The following is a 27,877-nucleotide window of genomic DNA, read 5'->3' on the forward strand; positions in this document are numbered from 1 at the left end:
TGGTTGGTGGACATATACATGTGGACACAACCGACCATCCCCCCACACATCGCACAAGCAGCAGCAATTCCCTGAGGGGCAGGGAGGTGTGGATCTGACAAGAGGGACCCTTCAAAGCTGATATGACAGGGCTGCAAAGGCAGAGTCCAGCCTAACTCTGGCAAGGCTCCAAGGGCATCTGCTGCAAAAGAAACATCAGGCCTGGAAGTGCAGAGAGAAGAGCCAACCATCCAGCCCCTCACTAATTCATGCTGCTTTTCTCTTGGGGTTCTGGAAACACACTCGAAGCTATCCATTTCTCCATATTTCCGTGATCCTTCTTGCTAGGCCATATTCCCAAAGGCAGAAAAGCCACCCTCTCAGTAACCCATGAGAACTGGGCAGGGCTGCAGATGTTAACATGCCTGCTGTCCAGGCTCAGATCCCTCACCCAGCCCTGGACCTCAGCTGGGATGTTAGGGGCCAGTATATAGAATAGGACAGCACAGGAAATAGTATATGTTATAAAAGTCTCTTTTTTTGTGCCCTGATCCTGGCCAGAAACAAGAACAAAATACCTCCTAAGTACCTCCTCAAACTGCAGAAATTTGCTTCTTTGGATCTAAACCTGATGAGGGCCTTTTCTTTGTTCTGGGAGGCATCGCGGTGGTGATAAGCCTTCTTGGTCAAGTGGATGTGAAGTCACATTCACACTCAGTATCTTTGTTAACTCAGGACTCAGGAAAGACCTCCACTTCACCCTGGGATGCTCAGGGTCCCTCTCCAGAGGAATACTCCATGCCCTGTATTCCAACTTATAAACTGCACCTCCAATTCACCACTCTCCTACTCATAACCTGTTGAGCAGAACTTAATCACATGACCCCACCTAGTGGAAAAAGGAGGCTGGGAAATATAGTTTTCATTTGGAGTAGATATGGAGCTAGTTAAAAATCAGGGGTCCTAAAAGGAGGATTAGAGGACAACTTGAAATCTACCACAACAGTCTCCTTTCAATAGACATTTGAATTGTTTCTATATTATTAGCTATTACATACCTTGTGGCAATAACTATTATTTTAAGAGTTTCTTAGGGAATAGGCTAGGAGAGGAATTCAAGTATGTGCGTCATCAACAATTGATAAATTGTCCTCCAGGGTGATGTTTTGACTTACATTCTCACCTTCAATGTCTTCACCCAAACTTGATATTGTCTATTTTATCTTTTTTAAATCTGATGAATATAAAATCTCAACGTGGATTTAATTCCCTGATGAGCAATGATATGGAACTTTGCATTATATTTCTTGAATATTCATATTTCCTCTCTGTACAATGTCTGTCAAAACTTTTGAGCATCTTTCTATTGGTAACTTTTCTTATTCTCAATGATTCTTAGAAGTTCTTTTATTTCCTGAACACTAATCCTTTATCAACTATATATGTATCTTCTTCCAGCTGTGATTATCTTTTCATGGTTTCTTTCAATGAACAGAAGTTCTTAATTTTAACCTGGTTAAATTATCATTACATTTTTCTTTTTACTTTCCAATTTTAAGCTCTGTTAAAAAAAAATTCCATGACCCGAAGTCATCATAATATTCCTTTGTATTTTCTTTTAATACTTTCAAGTTTTGCTTTTTACATTTAATTACTTTTTTGTTATGATTTAAGTAGAGATCCATTTTTTTACATCCATGTGGAGAACTGATTGTCCTTTACTCTTCCTTCTTGCTTTGAAGTTTTAGTTTCTCCCTAACTTAATACTGTAGGAAATTTAAGAGTGCTCTTAGAAGTCAGCTGGAAGCTTCTGATCTATTGATGGTTAATGCCTATATAATATATCTTTTTTCCCCCAGCACTAAGGATTGAACCCAGGTGCACTCTACCACTAAGCTAAATTCCCTGCTCTTTCAGTTATTATTGTTTTTTAATGGGATCTAGCTAAGTTGCCCAGGCTGGCCTCAAACTTGTGATCCTTCTGCCTCAGCCTCCTGAGCAGCTAGAATTATAAGCATGTACCACTGCTCTCAGCCTAAATAATGTTTTCTTGCATCTTGTTGGAGACCACAGATTCTGACTGATATATTGCATAGTCCAGCTTTCTACTAATCAGCACTGAACCTTCTGTCATAAATCTAGCTTCCAAACATGGATTCATCTGTTTCTGTGGCATTAACACATTATCTGAATTACAATAGTTTCAAATACATTTTCTTATCTGCTTTAGCAACTCCCCCCACGCTGCCCACCTGCAGTTTTGCTATTTCTAATGCTTTGCTTTTTTATGTAAATAATAAAATCAGCTTACCAAACTCCACAAAAGGAATTTCTCTAGACTCAACTTGTTTCAATTACCAATAATTATAATTTGCTCTTTGAATGCCCATATTATTACTTGTAGGAACTCCTTTTATTTGGGGACTTTGTCCTTTCAAGAACATATCACACATTTTAAAAGCACCTGAATTTTCTGACCCACACCCCAAAATATTCTAGTTCTTGACCTAGTAAGTGGAACCAATTATTTTTTATAGGGAATAGAGATAAAACCCCAAATTTGGACACTGGGGTATGTATACCAGATTTTTCCATGTGGGTATTGGTGATAGACATAAAAGAATTACATATTCATGGCTAAGGGTTAGGAAAAGTGTACTACTTTCTAAAGTCATAAATTCATATTGATAGGTCCAACAATCTCTAGCACTACAAAATTCTCTAAAAATTTTATTGTAATGTAAATGTTTTAATTTTATTTTTTCAACTACTTAATTACTATAATTGCAATGATAATTATAATTAAACTGCTCTGGAATGTGATTTTCATCCATTATTAACACCTTTTGTAACATTTATGTGCATAAAAATTCAAGTTTGGTGTTTGGTTTCATTAAGTTCAGAGTCTTAAACAGTCCTTTTGGTCCTCATGGTGGCAGGCTGCTCTGTACCATTCCTGTTCAGGCCCCCAACTTATTTAGAATATTTGGGACCATGGTGTAACTCTGCAACATGTCAGAGAACACTGGGGTTGCATCTACGTTTCCAAATTGCTTGAATTTTTAGTTTCTCTTTAATTGAATTTTTCAATAGAAAATGCCACAGCTGAGCAAGTGCAAGCTTGATTCTCCTAGTATTAGTTTTAAGAGGGGGGAGGATGGAGAATTTTTTTAATATTTATTTTTTAGTTTTCGGTGGTCACGACATCTTTATTTTATTTTTATGTGGTGCTGAGGATCGAACTGGGCGCCCCGCGCATGCCAGGCAAGTGCACTACTGCTTGAGCCACATCCCCAGCCCCTTGTACTAGTTCTTGATTACTGCTGCCATCATTTGAGGATATCAGAATCTTGCTTCTTCGCTCCTCTAAAGTGGACTCATATGCCAGTGATTGTCCAGAGAGTTTCCAGAAGCTTCTCTTCAGACTAGGAGAGCACTGTTGATCTCTCTTGTTTCAGGGCCTTGGCCACTTGAGCAGCTACTGGTTCCTCCAGCTCTACAGCCTGTAGACAGCCACTGGGGACTATCCAGCTCTGGTCAAGATTAAAGCAAGCATCACCCAGATTCCCAGTCTGTGGTTATAAACTCTCTGGAGGCCAGAAGAGTTTCAAAACACCAAATCTGCTGCCTGCTGAGTCCCACATACTTAGTGGTACCTGGTGTGAGGCCACAAGGCCATGGAGAAGCACTTTCCCTGCTGTGTGCAACAGGCTTGAAATTCTGCATACAAGGAGCCAGGTCCCCAGAGGCCTCCAACCTTGAGCTCAATACATCCTTGGCCCTAGTCGCTGCCCTTCTACATCTAGTAACAGGTTATCTTTTATGACAGCCACACCTTCCACAGCAGCCTGCATTCCACACCCAAGAACCTCTTATCTGGCATTGGTCATGGAAAGATGACTTTCCCAGAGCACACAGCACCTTGCACCAGGACACAGAGCCTTTTTCCTGGACTAGATGTCTGTGACCCAGAAGAAGCCTCAGGAAACCCCAGGAAAGTTGGGGGTCTCTAAGGTGCCCCACCATCGACCATCCGCTGGGGCTCCCTTGTGTTCCAGGTGCAAGGGTGAGGGAGGTCTAGAAGCCAAGACCTCTGGTGGTGGTGACCTTGTAAGAGTCCTCTTCCCCCTTCCCCTGCCAGAGGCCAGGAGACCAGCCAAGGCTGATGGGAGTGGATCCGGGCCCTTCTGTGCAAGACTTTCTGAGGTTTCTTGAGTCTGCAACCTTTGGGACCCAGGAGCACGGAAATTTCCCTTGCAACCGTGTTCGGAGGAGTGATTTGGAAGGGATCACCTAGAAACAAAGTTTGTGTTTGCTAGTCCACCACGGAGGCTTCAGAGCTCTTGTGCATTTTTCTTCTGCTTTCTCAAAAAAATTGTCCCAAAATGCGAAAAAAAGAAAAAAAAAGAAAGAAAGAAAGAAAATGCCACAGCTTCTGCAACTTCGAAGAGATACATATTTGGTACCCAAATGACAGTCCTTCATGATATGCCAATCAGGTGGCCAGGCTCTCCTATTTGAAAATTTTAGCATGTGGTTGTGGACATTTTGATGACTTCCCAATATCCACGTGGTCTCATGGATACTTTGAGCCCATTTCAGCAACGCCATCCCCTTGCCAGTGATTAGCTCAGGGGTGAATAGGTTCAAGCCAGGTGGCATACAAGATGTGAAAGAAAACTGTTCATAGGAAAGGATCCTTTGATCAAAAAAGCAGGACACAATGCTCATTTTTTCCTCTGGATGGTTTGTGTCTGAAGGTGATGGCAGAAAGAAGAGTTGAAGGACCCAGGTTTAGCCAGGAATAGTGGCACATGCTTATCATCCCAGCAACATGGGATGCTGAGGCAGGAGGATTGAAAGAAAATTCATGGCCAGCCTCAGCAACATAGTGAAACCCTGTTTCAAAATTTCAAAATAAATAAATAAATAAATAAAAAAGGATTAGGGATGTAGCTCAGTGGTAAAGCACCCTTGGGTTCAATCTCTAGGGGGGGGGGGGAGAGAGAGAGAGAGAGAGAGAGAGAGAGAGAGAGCGAGCGAGCGCCAGGTCCTGGCAATGTTGCCCCTGACTCAACCTGCATGGGAGCCCTCCTCCCTCCTCTTAGCTAACTGTGAGACAACAGATGGTTATTGTTCAAGTCATTTTTAACTTGTGGCTTCTATTACTTGAGGTTGAAGTTTTCATATTATAGTTCTATCTGAAGAGAGCTGACAATTTCTACACCCTTTAATTATGCTATCTATCTATACAGGCAATATTTTATATAATAATAAATTAAATTTGATTATTACATTAGAGTTCAATTTCTATAATGATATTTTAAGTGACAAACGTGTTTCCAGAGCTTTTGTTTTTGCCGTGCTCGGGATGGAATCCAGGGTCTGCTGCATGCTAGACAAGTGCTCTACCACTGGGCTACACCCCGAGTCCTCCTTTCGGATTTTAATCGAAATTCAGTGTGTGGTGCTCCCAATACAAACAATCCCTTGGAGATCAGAGGGATCTTTTGGCTATTTGAAGACATCATCTCCTTAAGGCTACACGTGTGGACACCCTTTATGACCTCTCCTGGTGTCAAGTTTCCCTTGACAAGAGCCTAAGATGCAATTGAAATTCAAATGCTAAAATGGGAGAAAACAGTTTCTGTGACCCCCTCCGCACCCGGAAGAATGGTTGGGGAGCAGAAAACAGAGATGGGTGAAAGGGACCCTGAGCCGAGTAGAATATTGTCTGGTGTCCAGTTCGGAGGCTTGACTTCTAGGAGACAAGGGGAGGACCTCGGAGGCTGCTACTTTCTTCTCCCGACCCGCCCCTCGCGCACCGGCCCGCCCCCTTCCCGCGGCTCGGTCCCGCCCCGCCTGTCTGCGGCCGACCCGGCGGCGCCTCGGGCTCCCGCCTCCGCCCCCAGAGCCTGGGCGGGCGGAGTTGCGGGTGAGAGGAGGGATGTTTTGGGGGGCGGGGGTCCCGATGACGGCATCTGAACGCGCCGCGCCGGGGCGTGGACCCTGACTGCGCTGCCCCGACTGCCCTCGCACCCAAGCAGGTGGGTGTGGGCCCCCACGGGGCTGGAAGGCGAGGACAGGGTGACGGGGGAGGCGCGCTCGCTCCCCCCTGCGCAGGCCTGGGTGGGTGGCACTGGGACCCGCGCGGCTGGACAGTCCCCAGCCGGCTCCTGGAAGCCCTTCCCTTGGTGGGCCGGCATCCCTCTTCCCTAAGTATAGGGGCCGGGACTGGCATCTCGGGCCTGGCCAGGGGGAGCGATCGCTGAGGCTGCGAGGGCCCGGGCCCCATTTTAATAACTTCTTCAAACTTTGCGGGAGCGGCAGCCCGGTGCCTGCAGACTCCGGAGCGGGTGGAGTTGTCGGGGCTCCTTAGGGCGCGGAGCATTGTGCAACTAGCAGCTGAGAAGCCCCGATCACTCCGGGCTCGAAAAACCCACGGAATGCGGGGAGGGCGCGGAGGACCCCACAGTATTGCGAGGCTGATTTACCACCGGGGTGCTGAGGGCTGGTCACCCATTGATTGAATGAAGGAATGGTTGGGTTACACGTGCGGCGAGAGTGTAAATAGTAAATAACCAAGTGTTCTGCTCAGGGCTGGGGAGTTGAAAAATGCAATAAGAGAAGGGAGAATAGGGATAGTTTCTTGGATGGGAATTAATCACTGTTTATTGGGCAGAACTGGATCTTGTATTGGGTGCTGGTGATACAGCTCGAAGAGGACAAATAGGTGTCCTGCCTTCTAGCTCCTAGTCTGGACAGTGGCAATTGTCAGTGGCCGGTGAGGGCAGCACAAGGGTCAATGTGTGTACTTTTGAGGGCACAAAACAGATGAGTTTCCCTGACCTCTGAAGAAGGAGGGTTTAGCCAAAACCTGGAGAAATGAGATTTGATAATACTGAGTGGTTTTGAGGTTGGGGTCAGGGAGCTGAGTAGTTAAAGTAGGCAGTACCTATTTTAAGGCTTATCTTTGATTTATTGTTTTCCTGTTAAGGTTGAATCCCAAGAGCAGTGGGAAGCCTTTTCTGGGGGGTCACATTTAAGCAGGTGAGTGACACAATTGACTGCCTTTGCATTTTGAGAAGGTGCCCCCTCCTGCTGCCATATTGGAGGGAACAGGGAAACAGAAGGAAGAGGGAAGGCTGGTCAAAGTCTGCCCATGAAGACATTAGTGGCAAGACCTGGGCTTTGGCAAAAGGGTGGGAAGCAGCAGATGAACTCAAGAGCTATGTAAAAGATGAAATTGGCAGGATTTGGTGGTAGGAGCTTGGTCTTGAAAGATCTGTTGGCTTTTTAGAAGAAGGTGGGGGTTGATGATATGACAAAGACAGAGACCATGGGAACCCAGGGGGTGTTAGGAGGAAGACTTCCTTGGTGCAGTATGCTGCTCTGAGTATGCTAGCAAGTGTGTATTCAACCATGTACGTTGTTCTGTGATAAAAGCACAGAAGGATGCAGCTGGAACACAGAAGCCCCTGGGTATCAAGTGGAGTATCCAGGCCTTGTTTTGCCAGTAATGGGAGCCATGAGATGTTACTGTGTGACTATATAATGGTTCTTGCAGTATTTGGGCATCAGGTTGGGCACAGAGGATGTTCTGAGTTTTGACTACCACCCCACCTACACACCATCCCTCTGAGGTCAGGAGCTGCCAATCTGGCCCCAGATCACCTGCAGTGTGAGTCTGGCTCCTGGAGCACAGACACGAATGGAAAGGGCTTTTCATTCTCTCCACAGGTCTTGGAGCAGCTCTCCATCAACATGGGACTGGAGGCCCCAAGGCTTCCAGGGGCTGAGGAGGCCCCTGTGAGGGTGGCCCTGAGAGTTCGTCCATTGCTACCCAAGGAACTGTTACATGGGCATCAGAGCTGCCTGCAGGTGGAGCCAGGGCATGGTCGAGTCACCCTGGGGCGTGATCGTCACTTTGGCTTCCATGTGGTGCTAGCAGAAGATGCTGGGCAAGAGACTGTGTATCAAGCCTGTGTGCAGCCCCTCCTTGAGGCTTTCTTTGAGGGCTTCAATGCCACCGTCTTTGCCTATGGTCAGACAGGCTCTGGGAAGACCTATACTATGGGAGAGGCCAGTGTGGGTGAGTGACTATGCTAATGACCCTCTGCCCAATTTGAAGGGCATCCATGTCTGCCCCTGCTTTCCCTGTTGGAGGTGGAGATACTGGGGGAAGGGAATACAGATTTCCTTGACAGAGATCTGAAGCCCAAGGTAGGACTAGCCACATCAGTGGGCTGGATAGGAAGGAAGGGTTCTTGAAGGCAAGTAGATTTCGTACGATGAAGTGAAATGTGGCCGTGCAGCCTGGCTCTGGGGACCTTAGCAGAGGCAGGGCATGGGAAGTTAGCATGTCTCTGGAGGTTGTCAGGATGGCTGCTGAGGGTCAGGAATCTGCAATCAGTTCTGCAAGAGAAATGCTTTGGTTGATGCAGAGAAGATTGCAGGCTGGTTCTGGAGGCTCTGGAGCAGTTTTGAGAAAGACCCTATGAGCCAGTTGAAGGAACTGTTCTCTTTTGAGTAACATAGACCATTTTCTCTTAGGTTACTGTCTTAGTGCCTTTGGGCTGCTATAAAAGAATATCACAGACTGGGTGGCTTATAAACAGAATTTTATTTCTCACAGTTGTGGTGGCTGGGAAGTCTCAAAATCAAAGTTCTGACAGAACTGAGGGGAAGTTTCTTCATACACAGCTTCCTTCTCTCAACTTTGCATGGTAAAAGAGAGAAGGGGTCTCTCTCCAGTCTCTTTCATTAAGGGCACTGAATCCATTGACGAGGGCTGTGTTCCATGACCTAGTCATCTCACAAAGGCACCTTTCCCTAAGACTAAGACAATGAGGGTAAGGATGTCAACACAAGAATTGCCGGGGGGACAAACATTCAGAATATAGCTGTTAACAAGAGCATACTTGTTTGCTCAGGAAAATGCAGAAATACATATGCACAAATTAACTTACTTGATAATTGATTTCAAAAATCATTCACCCTGTGAGCATGCCAATACTCTGAGAAAATTATTATACTTTTACTTTTAAAAAAACTGATTATTTTATGCCCATTCTTTGGTATTTTGTTTCATTTCTTACTAATATATCATAAGACCAGAAGTGTAGCTCAGTGATAATGTATGTACTTAGTGTGCTCAAGGTCATGGTTTATTCCTAGTACTGCGTAAAACAACCAATCAAAACTAAATCTATGTCTATGTCTATATGGATACCTATATATCATGAATATTTCCCTGTATCATTAAATATTTTTATTTTTCAGTTCTGGAGACTGACTCATACTAAACAAGTGCTCTAGACAGGAGTTACAACCCCAGTGCTTTCTATTTTTTATTTTGAGACTTGGTCTTGTTAAATTGCTGAAGATGGCCTCAAACTTGCAATCCTCCTGCCTCAGCCTCCTGAGTCACTGAGATTACAAATGCATGTCACTGCACCTGGCTTTTTAAAAAATGGCTGCCTGGTATTCCTTTATGAACATAGTATATTTAACCAGATGTCCTATTGAACCCTAGGATGAATACTCCAATTACTTCCTGGGGATAAATTTAGGAGTTCCTTTAATTAACTGAGCATGGACTATGGTAATGAATTCCCTGTCCTGTCCTGGAATTAATCAAGACAAGGGTATCTGATTATCAGGGACATAGTGAAGGGGAAGCTTACATTATAAAAAGAGGTTGTCTAAACCATGAAAGGTTGGTTCCAAGTTTTGAATTCTGTAATTCTTCCTGACCACCCTGGAACATGGCCTGCCTTAGGCTGCCCCTCCCATCCTGGTCTCTACCACTGTTTTCTCCATGCTGGAGTCCTAACCTCCAGTTGCTGGCAGGGACCTAGGGACCTTGGGCCATGTCAGCTGAAGGCATGGTGGTAGGAGGTCTTGTGGTGTCTCCCCAGCCTCCCTGCATGAGGACGAACAGGGCATCATCCCAAGGGCCATGGCCGAGGCCTTCAAGCTTATTGATGAGAACGACCTGCTGGACTGTCTGGTCCACGTGTCCTACCTGGAAGTGTATAAGGAGGAGTTCCGAGACCTGCTCGAGGTGGGCACTGCCAGCCGTGACATCCAGCTTCGGGAAGATGATCGGGGGAATGTTGGTGAGGAACCTTGGGGTCCTCCACTGACTGGGAGTGGGGCTTATGGCATGGCTGTTCTGAGGGCATCGCTCACCTGCCTGGGAGGGGCACCCTCTTAAGGGTCTCCCAAGCCCTAGATGGTTTTGCTTCAGTTTCCCCTGTCTCCAGAGGGGGTCAGATGAGAGAGGCATTAATATAGGCATGGGGGAAGCTGGAGTCCCCCCAAACCCAGAACAGGATGGGCAGGAGCCCTGGACATGGGGGTGGGGACCTGGGTCAAGAAATCAGGCTCTGCTTGCCTTCTTGGCTGGTCAGTCCTAGGCGGCTTCTGCACCGGGCTTACAGTCTTCTGTGCCTACAGTGCTGTGTGGGGTGAAGGAAGTGGACGTGGAGGGCCTGGACGAGGTGCTGAGCCTCCTGGAGATGGGCAACGCAGCGCGCCATACAGGGGCCACGCACCTCAATCGCCTTTCCAGCCGCTCACACACTGTTTTCACCGTGACCCTGGAGCAGCGGGGGCGTGCCCCCAGCCGCCTACCCCGACCTGCAGCAGGCCAACTGCTTGTTTCCAAGTTCCACTTCGTGGATCTGGCGGGCTCAGAGAGGGTCCTCAAGACAGGCAGCACAGGCGAGCGGCTCAAAGAGAGCATCCAGATCAACAGCAGCCTGCTGGCGCTGGGCAATGTCATCAGCGCCTTGGGGGACCCCCAGCGCCGAGGCAGCCATATCCCCTATCGCGACTCCAAGATCACCCGGTGAGCTGGTGCACCAATCTACCCTGGGGATAGGGGTGTTGAACCCACCAATTGGAATGGGCTTCCCTGACTTCTGGGGCACACTGGCAAGCGCAGTGGGAGGTCTCTGCCCACGGGAGCCGCGTTCAGGAGCGGCTTCTAGGTCTGGCTTTCGGTCCTGGATCGATAAGACTCTGACCCTCACCGTCGTGCCCTCAGGATCCTCAAAGACTCGCTGGGCGGGAACGCCAAAACGGTGATGATCGCCTGCGTCAGTCCCTCCTCCTCCGACTTCGACGAGACCCTTAACACCCTCAATTACGCCAGCCGCGCCCAGAACATTCGCAACCGCGCTATGGTCAACTGGCGGCCGGAGGCCGATCGGGCGCCTGAGGAGGCGGCGGCGGGTGTGCGGGGGCCACCACGCCACCGCTCCGAGACGCGCATCATCCACCGCGGCCGGCGAGCGCCGGGCCCCGCAGCCAGCTCCGCAGCGGCAGCCGCCCGACTGGGCGCGGAGTGCGCACGCTACCGGGCGCGCACTAACGCCGCCTACAGCCTCTTGCGCGAGCTGCAGGCTGAGCCGGGTCTGCCTGGCGCCGCCGCCCGCAAGGTGCGCGACTGGCTGTGTGCGGTGGAGGGCGAGCGCAGCGCCCTGAGTTCCTCTTCTGGGCCGGACAGCGGCATCGAAAGCGCCTCAGCAGAGGACCAGGCGGCTCAGGGACCTGGAGGGCGAAAGGCGGCAGAGAGCCAGGTGTGATTGAGAAGGGGTTCGGGGAGGAAGAGTGTCTTTAAACAGCCAGTTGTGCCACTTAACTTCGCTGAGCCTCTGGGTCTCTTCGTCTGTAAAATGGGGATAAACTTGGTACCATGTCATTGGTATTGTGTAAGTACTGAAGGTGTAATAAGTGCTTAGCGTACTGTCCAAGCATAAGTTGTTCCTGATAATACTAATATTAACCAAAATATAATTAATAATTACAGGAGATGGCCCAATGTGGCTTGCCATGTGGGATCTGGGGTGCCCTCTCCACCAGTGGGCCTAGGTTCCCGATTGCACTGCAGGCAGAGCTCAGAACAGAGTGGGAAGTCAGAGTAAAGAAGCAGGGCAGAGAAAGAGCCAGGGTGAGCCAGCTCCTTGCCAGATCTTGCCCCTAAAAAAACTTCCACCTTGCTCCACAGGAAGATGAGGGGGCACAGCAGCTACTGAACCTGCAGAGTCAGGTGGCACGGTTGGAGGAGGAGAACCGGGACTTTCTAGCTGCACTGGAGGATGCCATGGAACAGTACAAACTTCAGGTGGGACAATGCCCTTCTACCGTGCAGGGATGGTTTCTTGGGAGAGGGAGTAGAGGAAGTCTGACCTGAGTTTCTCGGGATGCTAAAGTAGGGAACTGGGGAGCAGGAGTGGAGGAACAGTAGAGATGTGGGATCACAACATGAGCCAAAGTGTGGAGGTGAGGAACAGAAGTGTGGGTGGGTGTTGAAAATGCCCAGCAGAGCACCTTTGCTGGGTCCCTGGAGGGTGGGACCTGAGGGGCAGCAGTGTGCACTTTAGAGCCAAACCTAACCAGGTCAGCATTGTGCCTGGCACCCTCTGGTGGCGCAGGGTTGGAGGTGGACTGGCTGGTGTGAATGTGAATAGGGTGGGTCTAGAGCTCCAGTCTCTGCAGTGGGTGGGTGGTATGGAAAGGACTGAGAGGTGGTCAAGGGGATTTGGACTTCTTCACTTTTATTGGGGAGGGGGTCTGGTCTCAGACTTGTCCAGTTTCCTGCACTTATGCCTGTCCATGAGCATCTGTTCCCCTTGCATCCTGGACACCTGTCAGCACCTGGACATGTCTTGCAGAGTGACCGGCTGCGTGAGCAGCAGGAGGAGATGGTGGAGCTGCGCCTGCGGCTAGAGCTGGTGCGGCCTGGCTGGGGGACTCCAGGGCTCCTGCAGGGCCTGCCTCCTGGGTCCTTTGTTCCTCGGCCTCACACAGCCCCTCTGGGGGGTGCCCACACACATGTGCTGGGCATGGTGCCTCCTGCCTGCCTTCCTGGAGATGAAGTTGGCTCTGAGCAGTGGAGTAAGGTGAGGAGGTGGCGAGGTAGGGTGACTGCTGGGCCTGGTTGGACTGGTCAGGCAGGGGAAGGATGATGCCAGCGCACATCTCCTTCACCCATGTTTCCATGGGACCAGCTGTGAGATATAAGGTGCCTCTTTCAGCTGTCCCTAGAGGAAGGGCCAAGAGTTGCGTGACTGTGTAGGGCTTCTCAGAAGGGTCCAGTGCTACTGAATATTGTTTAGAGTGAGGAGGTTCTGGCTTCTGGCACCATGTGGAAAGCTTGCACCCCTGGAGATGCAGAGGTCATCACTTTGAGGCCACCCCTCTGTCTTTGGATGGTTCTCTTTGCAAGTTAACTCTAACATGAGCCCTAATCTTTCTCCATGAGTCTTGGTCTCTTGCTTCTAGTCCTGCCACTTGGGGCCTTTGGGACAAAGTCTACTCTAGTGCTACCTTTAAGCTCTAGGACATCTCAGTTCTAAAGGTCTAAGAGGACTTGGGTTGGGTGGAAATCTTTATATGCATCAGTCTAGGATGATATTGTTAATGTGATAGAATTTGGGTGCCAATGATCTATCTGTGAGATAGGGCAGGTTGTCACCCGAGGAGAATCAGGTGCTATGGGAGCTGGCGATGAGGAGGGAAGGAGGAGGCAGGAGAGTGCTGGTACCCCAGCTTGAAGTTGGGAAGGCTTCCAAGTGGCATTCTTTGAACTAGATCTTTAAGGTGTTGCAGGGCACACTGCAGGAACAGACTTGGGGTGGGAAATGGCTCCTGAAGGATGCCCTGCAGGTACTCCTTTCCTGAAACCCTGACGCCTCCCCGCTAGCAGGTGACAAATGGCAAGGAGGCTGGAGCTGAGCTGCCAACTGAGGCAGACAGACTGGGCAGTGGCTCTTCAGCAGCATCAGAGGAGGAAGTGGAGGAAGAGGAGGAGCCGCCCACACAGAACTTGCACCTGCGCAGGTGAGTGGGACCTCTGCCTGACCTGACAAGGACTAGCTCAGGGCCAACTCAGGGCTGAGTGAGGATCCAGGGAGGCGTCTCAAGTCCCAGGCACTCTTGCCTACATGGCCCTTGCCACCCCTTGGGGGAGAGCAGGCCAAGGGCTGTGGGCTCTGGACTACAAGGTCTTACTGGGGGTGGTGTGATGTGGGGGTGGGCCCAGGCCTCTAGGTTCTCAGCCTCCAAGGGAGTATTTGGTTCCTGGGACTCCTGAGCTCTGTCCTTGGCCTCTGAATTCTTCCAGACTTACATCCTGGGGTCACATTGATTCTGGGGGCTGGAAGCCCCAGAGGCCTCTCTCCTAAGAGAGGCTAAGCTGGGGCAGGGGCTTGAGGGAGAATAGGGACCCCTGCTTCTGCCCTTCAGAAATGGGATCAGCAATTGGAGCCAGAGGGCGGGGGTTTGCCCTGGGAGCCCATCAGACAGGAAGGGCCCAGAGCTTCACCTTGGAGAACTGGATGCTGCCATTCCAGGGCCCAGAGGTAAGTTGGGTGGGCTGTAGAGGAGGTCCCCTACCTTTATGCCTCCTCCCCAGTTCTGGGTGGGCCATCCTGGGACAGATCACACACCATCACTGGCAGCCCCCTCCCTCACTCTCAGTCTGGGTGATGACCTTGACAGTCTGCCTGTTACAGCAATTGGTGGGAACAAGGCCCCAATTCAGAGCCGCCAGGCCCTTGCTGCCATGGCCTCTGAATGGCGGCTGGCCCAGGCCCAGCAGAAGATCCGGGAGCTGGCCATCAATATCCGCATGAAGGAGGAGCTCATAGGCGAGCTGGTCCGCACAGGTGAGGGGGAGCATTACAGTGAGTCTTCCGCCTGAAGGTAATTTCCTATCTATTACTTCTCCTGTACTGTTTTTGAGAAGGTTCAGAAATGAGATGGTTAGGAGCAGGGACCAGAAGGCCTAGATGTGAAACTCAGCTTAGCCTCTACTAGCTGAGTGGCCTTAAGCAAGTATCATAACCTCTCTGTGCCTCAGTTTTCTAATCTCTACCTACTTCGTAGGGTGGTTGTGAGAGTGAAATGAGTCAGTCCAGGTAAAGTGCTTAAAATAGCTCTCAGTAACCAGGCAGGGGTGGTATATACCTATAATTCCTCTAACTCAGGAGACTGAAACAGGAGGATCGAAAGTTCAAGGTCAGCCTCAGCAACTTAGCAAGAGTCACCATGCCTGCCTATTGCTGGTATATTTTGAAGCAAATCCCAGACATAATGTCCTTTCATCTCTACACCTTCTAGTATATCTCTCTAAAAATTTGGACATTATTTACCTGACATAATGCCATTCCATTAGCAAAGTTAACAAAACTCATGTCCTCTTCTTTCTTCCTTCAGTGTTTAGAATCAAAAGCAGGAGGGCCTCATGCATGCTAGGGAGGCATTCTGTCACTGAAAACTCGTGTCCTCTTAATTTCCAGAGCCTAAGCTCATTCCCTCAATTATTCAACAATGTCTTTATAGCTGGTTTACTTGAATTAGCCTCCAAATCGGATCCAGCACATATTATATTTGCTTTTTAGATTTCTGAAGTTTCCCTTTTTCTCACTTCTTCACAGTCATCCTGTAGAATGTGCTAGACCCCAAATATCTTGGGTTAGTCTGTTTGCTTCCTTATGGTATCATTTTAACTTATTCCTCTGTCCTCCATATTTCCTGCAAGTGAAAGCTAATTCTAGAGGCTTAATTATATGCAGGTTCAAGATATGTATTTATTTTAGCACATATAGGTAAAAATAAAATTATGTAACTTGTATTTGTCTTGGGTCACTGCTGTGGATGAGGCTCATTTAAAAAGTGAGTTGATTTAAAGAAAAAAGTCACAGTACTGGTGGAACAAAGGCTTGGTACAGCCCATGGAGATGTTCGTGGCTAACTGGGCTTGGGAAGGGGCTGGTGGCCCTCTTTGGGGAGAGTGGTCACCTGGGCTGATGTGGCCCACTCTCTTCCAGGAAAGGCGGCCCAGGCCCTGAACCGCCAGCACAGCCAACGCATCCGGGAGCTGGAGCAGGAGGCAGAGCGAGTACGGGCCGAGCTGAGTGAAGGCCAGAGGCAGCTGCGGGAGCTGGAGGGCAAGGAGCCCCAGGATGCTGGCGAGCGGTCCCGGCTCCAGGAGTTCCGCAAGAGGGTTGCAGCAGCCCAGAGCCAGGTGCAGGTCAGTGTTGGGGCCTTAGGGGGCAGAGGATGGGGGCATCAATGACCTCCCAGGATGGGGTCCCTCGGACCGGGATATGTGATTCCAGAGCCCGAGCCCATTGTGGAACCTGTGCATGCTTGGAACCTCATGCACCACCCCTGGTGGGGCTAACTCCCTCCAGGCTCCCCAGGGTGGGGCTAGTATTGTACAGAAGCTAAGGTTGACTTCGTATTCCACACAACAGAGGCAGAGAGTCAGATCCTGCCTGAAGACCACGTAGGAGACCAAGAGAGGGTGAGGGTGGGCATCCAAAGAAAAACTACTATGCAGCCCTCTGTCCATCCAGCAACAGGTCGCCTCCCAGTGCTCCATTCACTCCCCTTCTATCCCATCCTCCCTTTCTGTCTACCTGTCAGTTCATGTTACTCTTCTTACCCATCATCTTTCTGGCCTTTCATCAGTTGATTGATCGACTGTCTATTTATCCACATAGGAACCACCCTTCCATTCCCTTTTATCAATCCATGCATTATCTATCTGTATTTGTGTGCTAAAGTAGCACAACATAGTATTTACAGTCTGTTTACTTGCTTAAACAACACAAGTTCAGTTTATGTGTGTGTGTGTGTGTGTGTGTGTGTGTGTGTGTGGTTTTGGGGATTGAACCCAGGGGGTGCTGTACCTTTGAGCTACCTCCCCAGCCCTTTTTATTTAATTTTGAGACAGAGTCTTGCTAAGTTGTCCAGGCTGGCCTCAAGCTTTTGATCTTGCCTCAGTCTCCTGAGGCGCTAGGATTACAGGTGTGCACCGCCACACCTAGCTTAGAAGTTTAATTTCTCATAGCTCAGAAATTTACTTTCTTTTAATTCTTACACTTCTTAAAGCTCTGGAGGCTAGAAATCTGAGATCAAGGTGTCCATAGGTCTGGCTCCTCCTGAGGCCTCTCTTGGTTTGCAGATAGCTATCTTCTCACTGTGTTTTTCCTCTCCTCTGCATCCCTAGTATCTCTACCTCTTCTTAGAAAGACATCGATCATATTGGGTTAAGGCCCCACCCTTCTGACCTCATTTAACCTTAATGACCTCTTTAAAAATTCTATTTCCAAATATAGTAACATTCTGAGCTTTAGAGGCTTGGGCTCCCACCTAGGAATTTTTTTTTAATCTGATTTTTTATATATGACAACAGGATGTATTACAATTCATATTACACATATAGAGCACAATTTTTCATATTTCTGGTTGTATACAAAGTATATTCACATCATTTGTGTCTTCATACATGTACTTTGGATAATGATGTCCATCTCATTCCACCATCATTTCTAACCCCATGCCCTCTCCCTTCGCCTCCCACCCCTTTACCCTATCTAGAGTTCATCTATTCCTCCCATGTTCCCCCTCCCTACCCCACTATGAAACAGCTTGATGCTGGTTATTTTAATGAATCATAATAATAGCCATTATTTATCAGGTGGTTAGTAAGTGCCCACTATGTTAAAACTGTTAAAACACTTCATGAACTAGATTTCTTTTTAAAGTCATGTTGGTATATGGTAAAATTTTCCCTATTTAGTTTTATAGTTATATGAATTTTGATAACACAAATATAAAAAAATGACAACATATAAGTATGGATATATAGTACTACAGTGAATATATAGAATATATTACCTTGTTTCCTTATTTTTTTAAACAAATAGATAAATTAATTTTAACATATTTTCATTTAACCCAATGGATTACCAACATAATTTGCAAAGAAAATAATTGTTAGTAAAGATATTTCATGTTCATTTTCTTTGTTCTAGTAATTCTTTGGAATCTAATGTCTATTTAACACATAGCACACCTCAATTCAGACTAGACACATTTCAAATGCTCAGTGGCCTCATGTAACCAGTGGCTGCAATTTTGGCTCCTTTCTCCATCTTTCACCTTTTGGTGAGACATATGCTATAGGCTGCATGATAAGTCCCCTTGTTATGTGATTTCTTGTTGAGTTCCATTAGAAAGGGACACCAAAGAGATGAACTTAGAATATACAAGAGTAGAGCAACGTGTTTTATTCCTCCCTATAAGACTCTAGACTGTGAGTTGGTTTCCACATGCTTTTGGTGGGAATAACTTCAGTTAGGTCACATTCTCGTACAAGTTTTTCATAATGGTTCTCTCTTCCTTCATCTCCTACCTCTCCAAGTTTATGGAAGGAAAGGTGCTTTACAAAATTTGTTAGTTTCCCTCAAGCTTGCCCTTACCTTTATAAATACCTTATTAAACAGTTTTTACTCTGATTGATCTTTTTCATCCTTGAATCTTGAATAATGGATTTTTAATTATAAGAGATTTTTAATTATAAACTTCATCTCATATTACAGGCAATGTATATACACATACCAGATTAATTATATATTAAAATATAACATATAAGATGCTAAAACTTTTAAAAATTATTTTATTTTATTTATTTATTTTTATGTGGTACTGAGGATTGAACCCAGTGCCTCACACACATGCAAGGCAAGTGCTCTACCACTGAGCCACAACCCCAGCCCTGATGCTAAAACTTTTAAAGAAAATATTTGTGTAACTTTGTGAAGAGAGATGGAAAACAAAAAAATAAACAAAAACCTGAAAAATTAAATGAATATTGTAGTTAAAATTTTTATGTGTAAAAATTTATCCAAAAGAGTTGAAAGAGACATGAATTGTATTACAGGTCATTTTTGTTTATTTTTGGTATTTAGTTTGACTTGGTTTCTCCTTTGGTTGACTTTTCCTTTATTGTAATTCTTCCCTTTGCAGATTTTCATTGTTGTTTTTCATTTCTTCCTTATGTAATATTTTGACAAGAATGTTCTGTATTGCAGGCTTTCTTGCTGTAAATTTTTTTTAGCTTTTGTTTATCATGGAAGGTTTTTATTTCCTTGTCAAACTTGAAGCTTATTCTGGATGTGATTCTTGGTTGGCATCCATTATTTTTTAGAGCTTGGTATATGTTGTTCCTGGATTTCCTAGCTTTGAGAGTCTGGGTTGAAAAATCTGCTGAGATCTGAATTGGTCTTCCCTTATAGGTAATCTGATTTTTCTCTCTTGCAGCCTTTAAAATTCTATTCTTATTCTGTATGCGGGATATTTTCATTATAATGTGTCTTGATGTAGTTCTGTTGTAGTTTTGTACATTTGGTGTCCTATAGGCCTCTTGTATTTGATTTTCTAGTTCATTCTTGTTGCTTGGGAGATTTTCTGCTATTATTTCATTGAAGAGATTGTGCATTCCTTTGGTTTGAATCTCTGAACCTTCCTCTATCCCAATAAATCTTAAATTTGGTCTTTTGATGGTATCCCATAATTCTTGGATATTCTGTTGATGGTTTCTTATTATCTTCACTGTGAGGTCAACTTTATTTTCAAGATTGTATATTTTGTCTTCATTGTCTGAGGTTCTGACTTCCAAATGATCTAGTCTGTAGGTGATGCTATCTATTTTTTTTTTAGAGAGAGAGAAAGAGAGAGAATATTTTTTAATATTTATTTTTTAGTTTTTCAGTGGACACAACATGTTTATTTTATTTTTATGTGGTGCTGAGGATCGAACCCAGCACCCTGCGCATGCCAGGCAAGCACACTATCGCTTGAGCCACATCCCCAGCCCCAATCTATTGAGTTTTTTTAATTGGCTTATTGTTTTTTTCATTTCAAGGATTTCTGTTTGATTTTTTTTCTCAGTATCTCTATCTCTTTGTTGAAATAATCTCTTGCAACCTGTATTTGCTCTCTTATCTCTTTGTTGGAGTGATTGATTTTTGCCTGTATCTGCTCACTTAGTCATTCTTTAATTCCCAAATCATTTTAGTTATGTGTATTCTGAACTCTTTTTCTGACAGTTCACCTACTGCACTATCTATGGATTTTATTGTTATAGTATTTTTATTTGTTTGAGGCACTTTCCTCCCTTGTTTTTTCATGATGTCTAAGAGTCTTCCTCTCTTGCAGTGTAGATCTGAGGTATGACAGCTTCTGCCCTATTGTCTTATAGATTACCAATACCTCACTTTTAAGGGGGAGAATCAGTATTACAGCAGTGTACCCAATGTGCAGCCATATATTGGTTAGCTTCTATTTTTACATTTACAGTTTTGACACTAAAATCAGAAATGATGAGTTCGGTTATCTTCTGCCTTATAGTCAATAGGTTTGCTTAATGGTTTACAATTTCTAATGGTAGAAGGGGGCCTAGGGGGTTGGCTGAGATGTGTATGAGGTAGGATGTTAGAATATGGAGGTATTAAATTATATGATAGTGAGAGGGTAATCATAAGAAGTTGGCTGTTAGTAGGAGAAACAAGAGATAGGCAACCCCATGCAAGACTCCCTGTTACCTCAGCAACAGGATAACTGTTAGCACCCCTAGAAGAGAAACCTCTGGTACAGCCAGGCCCACAGGGACCTTGGTGACAGCTTACCAGGTCCTTTTTATTGTCCCTTGATAGAAGCAGCAATATCCCAGTTTCGTGGTGGTGGCAGCCTCAAGCCTATAATACCCTGATGTTGGCCTGTGGAGCCATGCTTTGGTGAATAAGGAACCCCAATGTGGGGGGCAGCCTCACTGCGTATCTCTGGGCATCAAGTGGGCCTCTCCTCTGGAACTCCCCATGTAGGAATTTTAGGGGACACAGTTTTACCCCATAATACTATCCATCCTAATTTTTACTTTCACATGACCTGCTCACCCATCCATCCACCCTTCCATCCATCCATCCCTCATTCATTTCTTCCTTTTTCAATTCAGGGGTCCAAGAGGTAATAAAATAGAGTGGTTGAGAACATGGGCTCTGGAACTGACTGCCTGGGGTTGAACCCCAGTTCTGCTACTTACTAGCTGTGTATTCTTGGTCAAGTTCCCGAACTTCTCTGTGCCCCAGTTTCCTAATCTGTAAACTATGGTTAATAACTGTCATACATTTTCATAGTCTTGTTAGGATCATTTAATACATAGAGCACACTTACATAGTACCTGGTACACAGTAAATGTCATACTACTGTAATTAATATTTTGTTATTATTAGTCTGTCATCTACCCTCCTTCTTCCCTTTCCGTGAGTCCATCTATCTGTTCATCTGTTTGTCAGTAATGCCCACCCTTGGTGAGTGCCAGGTACTACACTGGGCATGCACTAGGCCCCGTGCCTAGCCCAGTGAAGTCTGTATGGGTCCCAGGCATTGAAGGAGAAGAAGCAGGCAACAGAGCGGCTGGTGTCACTGTCAGCCCAGAGTGAGAAGCGGCTGCAGGAGCTGGAGAGAAATGTGCAACTCATGCGGCGGCAGCAGGGCCAGCTCCAGAGGCGACTTCGTGAGGAGACAGAGCAGAAGCGGCGCCTGGAGACAGAGATGCACAAGCGGCAGCACCGTGTCAAGGTCAGCCCGGGCCCCAGACGGGGCACCCTGTTTGGAGCAGGAAGCAGAGCCAGTCTCAGCCTAGGGCACCCAGACAGGCACTCACCTGCTCCCACCACTCCCACCCATGTGATCCTAGAAAGTAGCTCAGATATTTTTTTTCTCTATAAATGAGGAGCACGTAGGAAAGTGAGAGTTCAGGGAGGTGAAGCGTGGAGGTGCTGGCAGCTCACGGGGACAGGTGGTTTGCATCTGTTTGCTGGGGAACACTTGCAGGATGGTCTCAGGAGTGGGGCAGGCTCTCTTGGTGGTTTGGGGCATCACTCTGGGCAGCTCTGGAAGGACGCCCCCTCCCCCACCGGGCTTCCTTCATCAGGAGCTGGAGCTGAAGCACGAGCAGCAGCAAAAGATCCTGAAGATCAAGACAGAAGAGATTGCAGCCTTCCAGAGGAAGCGGCGCAGCGGCAGTAATGGCTCCGTGGTCAGCCTGGAGCAGCAGCAGGTGGGCTAAACTGAGCCTGCTGTGTCACCATGAGCTCTGCAGCCTGGCTGGGCAGCCCTGGCTTATTGCCCAGGGGTTGGCTGCTGGATCTGCCATCTCCTCATTGGAACTCAAGGGGCCGCCCTCCAGCAGAGTTGGGAACTAAGGTCCCGCTTTGCCTCCCCACTCTCCCTCAGAAGATAGAGGAGCAGAAGAAGTGGCTGGACCAGGAGATGGAGAAGGTGCTCCAGCAGCGACGGGCACTGGAGGAGCTGGGGGAGGAGCTCCATAAGCGAGAGGTCATCCTGGCTAAGAAGGAGGCCCTGATGCAGGAGAAGACGGGGCTGGAGAGCAAGCGCCTACGGTCCAGCCAGGTGAGGTCCTAATAGGTGAGGTTTAGCCAAGTGAAGACCCTCCAGGTAATAACCCTGCCAGATGAGTTTCTGCCAGGTGATGTGCCCATTAGTGAGTTCTGGACAGGTAAAAGTCTTCTAGTTGATGTGCCTGCCAGCTCAGATCTAGGTAGGTGGGGTTTTAGGTGATGTCTTCGCCAGATAAGATCTAGGCAGGTGAAGCTCTGTCCTATGGATCCTCAAGGATTCTAGGGCTTTAGGATATTAATGCACATGTACTGATATGTGGGACACGAATATCCATCCTAAAATCTACTCACCTCATTAACCATCTATTTGGATCCTGTACAAGCAGAATAGGAGGAGCAGGTGTAGGTAGTGGTACAACCAACTAGAAAGAGACTCCCTAAACTTTGGAGGCAAGCAGGCCTGGGCAGATGGACCTGGGTCCACTGGTATCATTTTTCCATCTTGAACTCAGATTCTGAGCTGGTTTCTTTTTGTCAAATGGGACCAGAATGTAGACATAAGGATTAGAGAGAATATGTCAGATCCAAAAAGCCTGTTCCAGCACTGGTATTTAGGCCAGATTATAGAACGTTGGCACCTGCAGAGGGAGCAGGAGCACCGCCCCAATCACCGTGGAGAGTTCTGAGATCCAACAGGTGTGAGGTGCTGCTGGATGATCTGTAACTTCTGTTGGCCATTAGTCCCCTTGCTTTCTTCCATATCAGCCTCCCGGAAAGGCTTTTGGAATTTGGCCTTTAATTTCTCGTAGTGCTTTCATGCACAGTCCAGCCAAATCGTCTCAGTGACAGGCCACTGCCCCCCAGCTCTGCCTTTGCCCATGTTATCCCCTCTTTCTATCAGGGCCTCTTCCCTCTGCTTGTCTGTATTCTCCTCCAGGCCATTTCTGAGGGCCCCAGCACAGATGCTGTGGTCCCGAGGACCCCCAGTTCCCAACCTTCTGTGAACTAAAAGTCAGGCCTCCTGCTCAGCAAACATCAGGATTTTGGGTTTTTTTTGAGGGAAGGACCTGCATCCCTCTTAGCATTCAGTGAGTAGGTTGGGCCTGTTCTGTCCCCACTGTGAGGATGGTGCTTGTTCCTTTCCTAATCCATGGTGGTGCTGCCCCCAGGCCCTGAATGAAGACATTGTGCGAGTGTCAAGCCGGCTGGAACATCTGGAGAAGGAGTTGTCGGAGAAAAGCGGGCAGCTGCGACAGGGTAGCGCCCAGAACCAGCAACAGATCCGAGGGGAGATTGACACCCTGCGCCAGGAGAAGGACTCTCTGCTGAAGCAGCGCCTGGAGATTGACAGCAAGCTGAGGCAGGGCAGCCTGCTGTCACCCGAGGTACATCCTGAGGGTGGCCGCCCAGCTCAGCTGCTCCACCTCAGCCCTCTGCTCCCAGCATCCATCTTCCTCAGCCCCCTCTCCTGGCTCTCTGTGGGTGCTGGCCCTGCTGTTGGGGATGCAGGCTCTCTGTATGTGTTAGGCCCTGCACAGCATGGGAGGGGCTGAGACGGCTGCTCCCTGCTTCAGCGCCCTTGACTGAGACACAGGCTCAGCTCCCAGTCCGTGCTGCACTTGACCTGATACTCACATGTCTTAACTCTGCATGTGAAATTGTGTCAGGAGCATGCTTAACATGCCTCGTGGCCCACGTGGGCTTGCTTCTCCAAACAGAGAGAAAGCCTATGCTGCACGGACTCACACAGGAGCCCCGCCTCCCGTTCAGTGTTGGGTGCTGGGAGTTCCTGAGTGTGGTGTGAGCTTGAGAAAGCCTCCTCCTAGCAGTCACTGCCCTCACTCTGGGTTGGGCTTTGACCCAGGTGTCCCTGTTGGGTACCACAGTGAACAGGATTACATTTCTCTTGATGGGCTCAGGACAGTCTCATGTTGAGGGGACACTGAAGACCCCACTGTGGCTATGTCTTGACCACTGCATGCCCGCTCAGGACTTTGATGTTCAGGAAGCCCAGTACTTGCCCTCCATGTGTGCCCCTCTCCCCCCAGGAGGAGCGGACGCTCTTCCAATTGGATGAGGCCATAGAGGCCCTGGATGCTGCCATCGAGTACAAGAATGAGGCCATCACGTGTCGCCAGCGGGTGCTGCGGGCCTCAGCTTCCTTGCTGTCCCAGTGTGAGATGAATCTCATGGCCAAGCTCAGCTACCTGTCATCCTCAGAGACCAGAGCCCTGCTCTGCAAGTATTTTGACAAGGTGGGTCACCAGCCACAAGCCCTCTGCCTCCATCTTCTGCAACTTGGGTAGCAGAGATGTCTGCTTGGCAGTTCCAGTGAATACTCCCTTTCCTTGTGAATGGGACATGGGATCAAGGCCACCTCCAGGCCAGTCCTCCAGTCCTCACCCTTTGGAAGCCTGCCTTGCTTAGTGCAGCTAAGACCCAGGCTCCTTCCCCATTTCTCTTCTGATTGCCAATTTCAGGGTGGCCCTTGCCCAGATCATGGGTCTCAAGAGAAGATGGTTTGTACCCTAGGGACATGTTTGGAGATACTTTTGATTGTCATGGTGGTGGGGGTGGAGGCCAGGACGCTGCTAAACATCCTACAGCGCACGGGACAGGCCCTACCATCAAGAATCATCCAACCCAAACACTAATAATGCAGAGAAGTCCTGGCCTAGGTGATTTTCCACAGCTGAGACTGTGCTCCAAAAGCATAGAAACACGTGATGGGAAAGGATTTGAGACAGGATGACAAGGTCCATCTTGAGAATCAGCTCTGGTCACGTGGAACCACAGTCTGGAACTCAGTTGAGAAGGTGTCTGAAGCCACTTGGTTGGGCAGGTGTTTTAGTCAGCTTTTTTTTTTCTTGTTATCAAAAGACCCAATAAGAACAATGTAGAGGAGGAAAAGTTGATTTTGGCTCACAGTTTCAGAGATTCAGTCCACAGTTGGCTGACTCCTTAGCTCTGGGCCCAAGATGGAGCAGAACATCATGGTGTATGGGTGTGGCTGAGGAAAGCAACCAGGAAGCAAGGACAAAATATAAACCCCAAAGGCATGCCCCCAGTGAACTACTTCCTCCAATCACACCCTACCTGCCTATAGTTACCACTGGTTTACCCTATTAGTGGCTCTCATAATCTAATCGTTTTACCCCTGAAAATTCTTGCATTGTCTCATGATCTTTTGGGAGACACCTCATATCTAAACTATAGCAGTAGAAAAGACCCTGGTGATTTCTCAGTGCCTCATGCCATGGGGCCAGGTTTGCCAGCACTTGGTACCCCTGGCTGAGGGTAATTTGCTACTCCTGGTGGGGGATGGAGCCGGAAGGGGGACTGAGCCTGACTAGTCTCGGGCAGGTGGTGACACTGCGAGAGGAGCAACACCAGCAGCAGATCGCCTTCTCAGAGCTAGAGATGCAGCTGGAGGAGCAGCAGAGGCTGGTGTACTGGCTGGAGGTGGCCCTGGAGCGGCAGCGCCTGGAGATGGACCGCCAGCTGACCCTGCAGCAGAAGGAGCATGAGCAGAACGTGCAGCTGCTCCTGCAGCAGGGGCGGGGTGAGCAGCCACGGGCCCCAAGGCTCGGGACTCTGCTGCCTGCCTGCAGCCCCTCACCCCTGTCTCTTCTGCCTTTCCTCACTAGACCACCTCGGGGAAGGGTTAGCAGACAGCAAGAGGCAATACGAGGCCCGGATTCAAGCCCTGGAGAAGGAACTGAGCCGCCACATGTGGATAAACCAGGAGCTGAAACAGAAGCTCAGTGGGGGGAATGCTGCCGTCCAGAGCAGGGGTGACTGTCCCCCCCCCCCACGTTGTGTGTACCCTGCTGTGACATTCCTTTGTCTGGGGAGCACTAACAAACCATCCTTACTTGTGTTTTTATTGGCTCATTTCTCAAATTTCTTATTGTGCTGTGGTGTTGGGAGGCTAGACTTTAGCACAGTGTTGCCATCCATTTCTGACAAGGACGTGCTGTTTTCTGTGACAGGTGGGGAGAGGAAGAGCCTCTGCCTGGACAACAGATCAGGGCCTGGAGGTGAAGACGGGCTCCACACAGCAGTACCTGAGTTTCTCTGGCAGTCCTCCCTCCTCGAAGGGGTCCCCCGTGCCCGGGAGGAGCCTCGGGACTTGGTCCACGCCCCATTACCCCTGACATGGAAACGCTCCAGCCTGTGCAGCGAGGAGCAGGGCTCCCCCGAAGAGCCAAGGCCGCGGGAGGCACCTGAGCCCCTGGTTGGGCGGGTGCTCTCTGTGGGTGAAGTGGGGCTGCCCTGGAACTTTGGACCTTTGTCCAAATCCCGGCGGGAGCCAAGAAGAGCCAGCCCAGGGATGATCGATGTTCGGAAAAACCCCCTGTAGGACCTGGGACCTTGCCTCAGAGAGACATTCCCATCCCACTAAAGATGCAATTGCCTGCAGTTTGCTTCCGTGGAAGACAGCCCTTACCTCACTACCTGAATCCAGGTCCTCATGTTTAATTGGAGTCAACAGATTTGGGCCACAGCCCCAAAGAACTGGTCTTTTAACCTCTTTTCTGGGATACTAGAGATCAAACCAAGGGCCTCGTGCATGCTAAGCATGCGCTCTTCCACTCATTTTTTAAAATTTTGTAAATTCTGCAGGGTGCAGTGGTATACACCTATAATTCTAGCAGTTTAAAAGGCTGATGCAAGAGAATTACAAGTTCAAAGCCAGCCTCAGCAACTTAGGGAGGCCCTAAGCAACTTAGTAAGGCACTGTTGCTAAATAAAAAATAAAATGAGCCGGGGATGTGTCTCAGTGGTTAAGCACTCTTGGGTTCAATTCCTGGTACAAAAAAGAAAAAAGAAAGAAAGTAAATTTCTATCCTCCCACTCCCTTTAAGCTGTAGTACCTGATTGTCACGTGTTAATTTAAGTTTCATGACAATTCTGGCTTCAGGCATAACCCTATGCCCATAGTTCTTGGGTCCAACCAGGGCTGTCAAAAATTTTCAGTGGCAACAAGGTTGTAGTTTAAGTAGTCTTATGTAGATGGTAGAACTGGGAAACGTAGCATGTTTTTAGAATTTTAAAAACATTTCATAATAAACAAATAATCTCGTTATGATTTGGATCTTAAATGTCTCCAAAATGTTTGTGTGTTAAAGGCTGGTCCCTAGCTGATGGCACAGTTGGGAGGTGGTGGAACCATTACGTGGGGCCTAGTGGAAGGCAGTTAGGTCACTGGGGGACATACCCTTGAAGGGGATAATGGGGCCCTTTCCTCTCTGCTTTCTGGCTGCCGTGAGAGCAGCTTTTCTCCACCCCTTGCTCTGCACCTGGTGTTCTGCTCACCAGAGGCCCCAGAACAATGGAACCAATGGACCATGGACTGAAACCTTGGAAACTATAAGCCAAAATTAACCTTTTCCTCCTTTTAAGTTATTTATCTCAAGTATTTGTCCCAGTGACAGAAAGCTCACACAGAAAATTGGTACCTAGAAGTGGGGCTATTGTTACTGAATCTGCATATTTTTTTCCTACTCAACACTGTTCACAAATAACCAAACATTTCTAAGAGCAGAAAGAAAATTTTATTCAATGGCCAATGAATGGAGAAGGGGAACTTGTGCTCTAAAGTTACCTTCTTTCCAAGGAGGTCTGGGCTCTGGGTTTTACAGAACTTAGTTATGAGGAGGTGTGTCATG

The 27,877-nt window shown here is 48.0% G+C and overlaps 1 protein-coding gene across 5 annotated transcripts; it reads left to right on the plus strand.

Annotated features, from left to right (window-relative positions):
* Positions 1-5,893: 5,893 nt before the first annotated feature.
* Kif7 (kinesin family member 7) lies at positions 5,894-27,237 on the plus strand. 5 transcript variants are annotated; one of them, XM_076851359.2, is made up of 20 exons: positions 5,894-6,026; positions 6,977-7,029; positions 7,720-8,071; positions 9,900-10,100; positions 10,441-10,834; positions 11,033-11,567; positions 11,996-12,112; positions 12,663-12,890; positions 13,694-13,830; positions 14,236-14,351; positions 14,505-14,657; positions 15,822-16,024; positions 21,226-21,423; positions 21,779-21,904; positions 22,081-22,257; positions 23,375-23,590; positions 24,254-24,460; positions 25,569-25,767; positions 25,853-25,999; positions 26,198-27,237. In XM_076851359.2, exons 3-20 carry the CDS (start codon positions 7,744-7,746, stop codon positions 26,566-26,568), a joined length of 4,053 nt encoding a protein of 1,350 aa, XP_076707474.1. In that variant the 5' UTR covers positions 5,894-6,026; positions 6,977-7,029; positions 7,720-7,743; the 3' UTR covers positions 26,569-27,237. The 5 variants fall into 5 exon arrangements, with proteins under 5 accessions (XP_076707474.1, XP_076707477.1, XP_076707476.1 ...); XM_076851362.2 differs by having other exon boundaries at positions 22,084-22,257; XM_076851361.2 differs by having other exon boundaries at positions 13,697-13,830.
* Positions 27,238-27,877: the final 640 nt, after the last annotated feature.

Source organism: Callospermophilus lateralis, chromosome 3 (assembly GCF_048772815.1).
Source record: "Callospermophilus lateralis isolate mCalLat2 chromosome 3, mCalLat2.hap1, whole genome shotgun sequence".
In the NCBI taxonomy this organism is placed as follows: Eukaryota; Metazoa; Chordata; class Mammalia; order Rodentia; family Sciuridae; genus Callospermophilus; species Callospermophilus lateralis.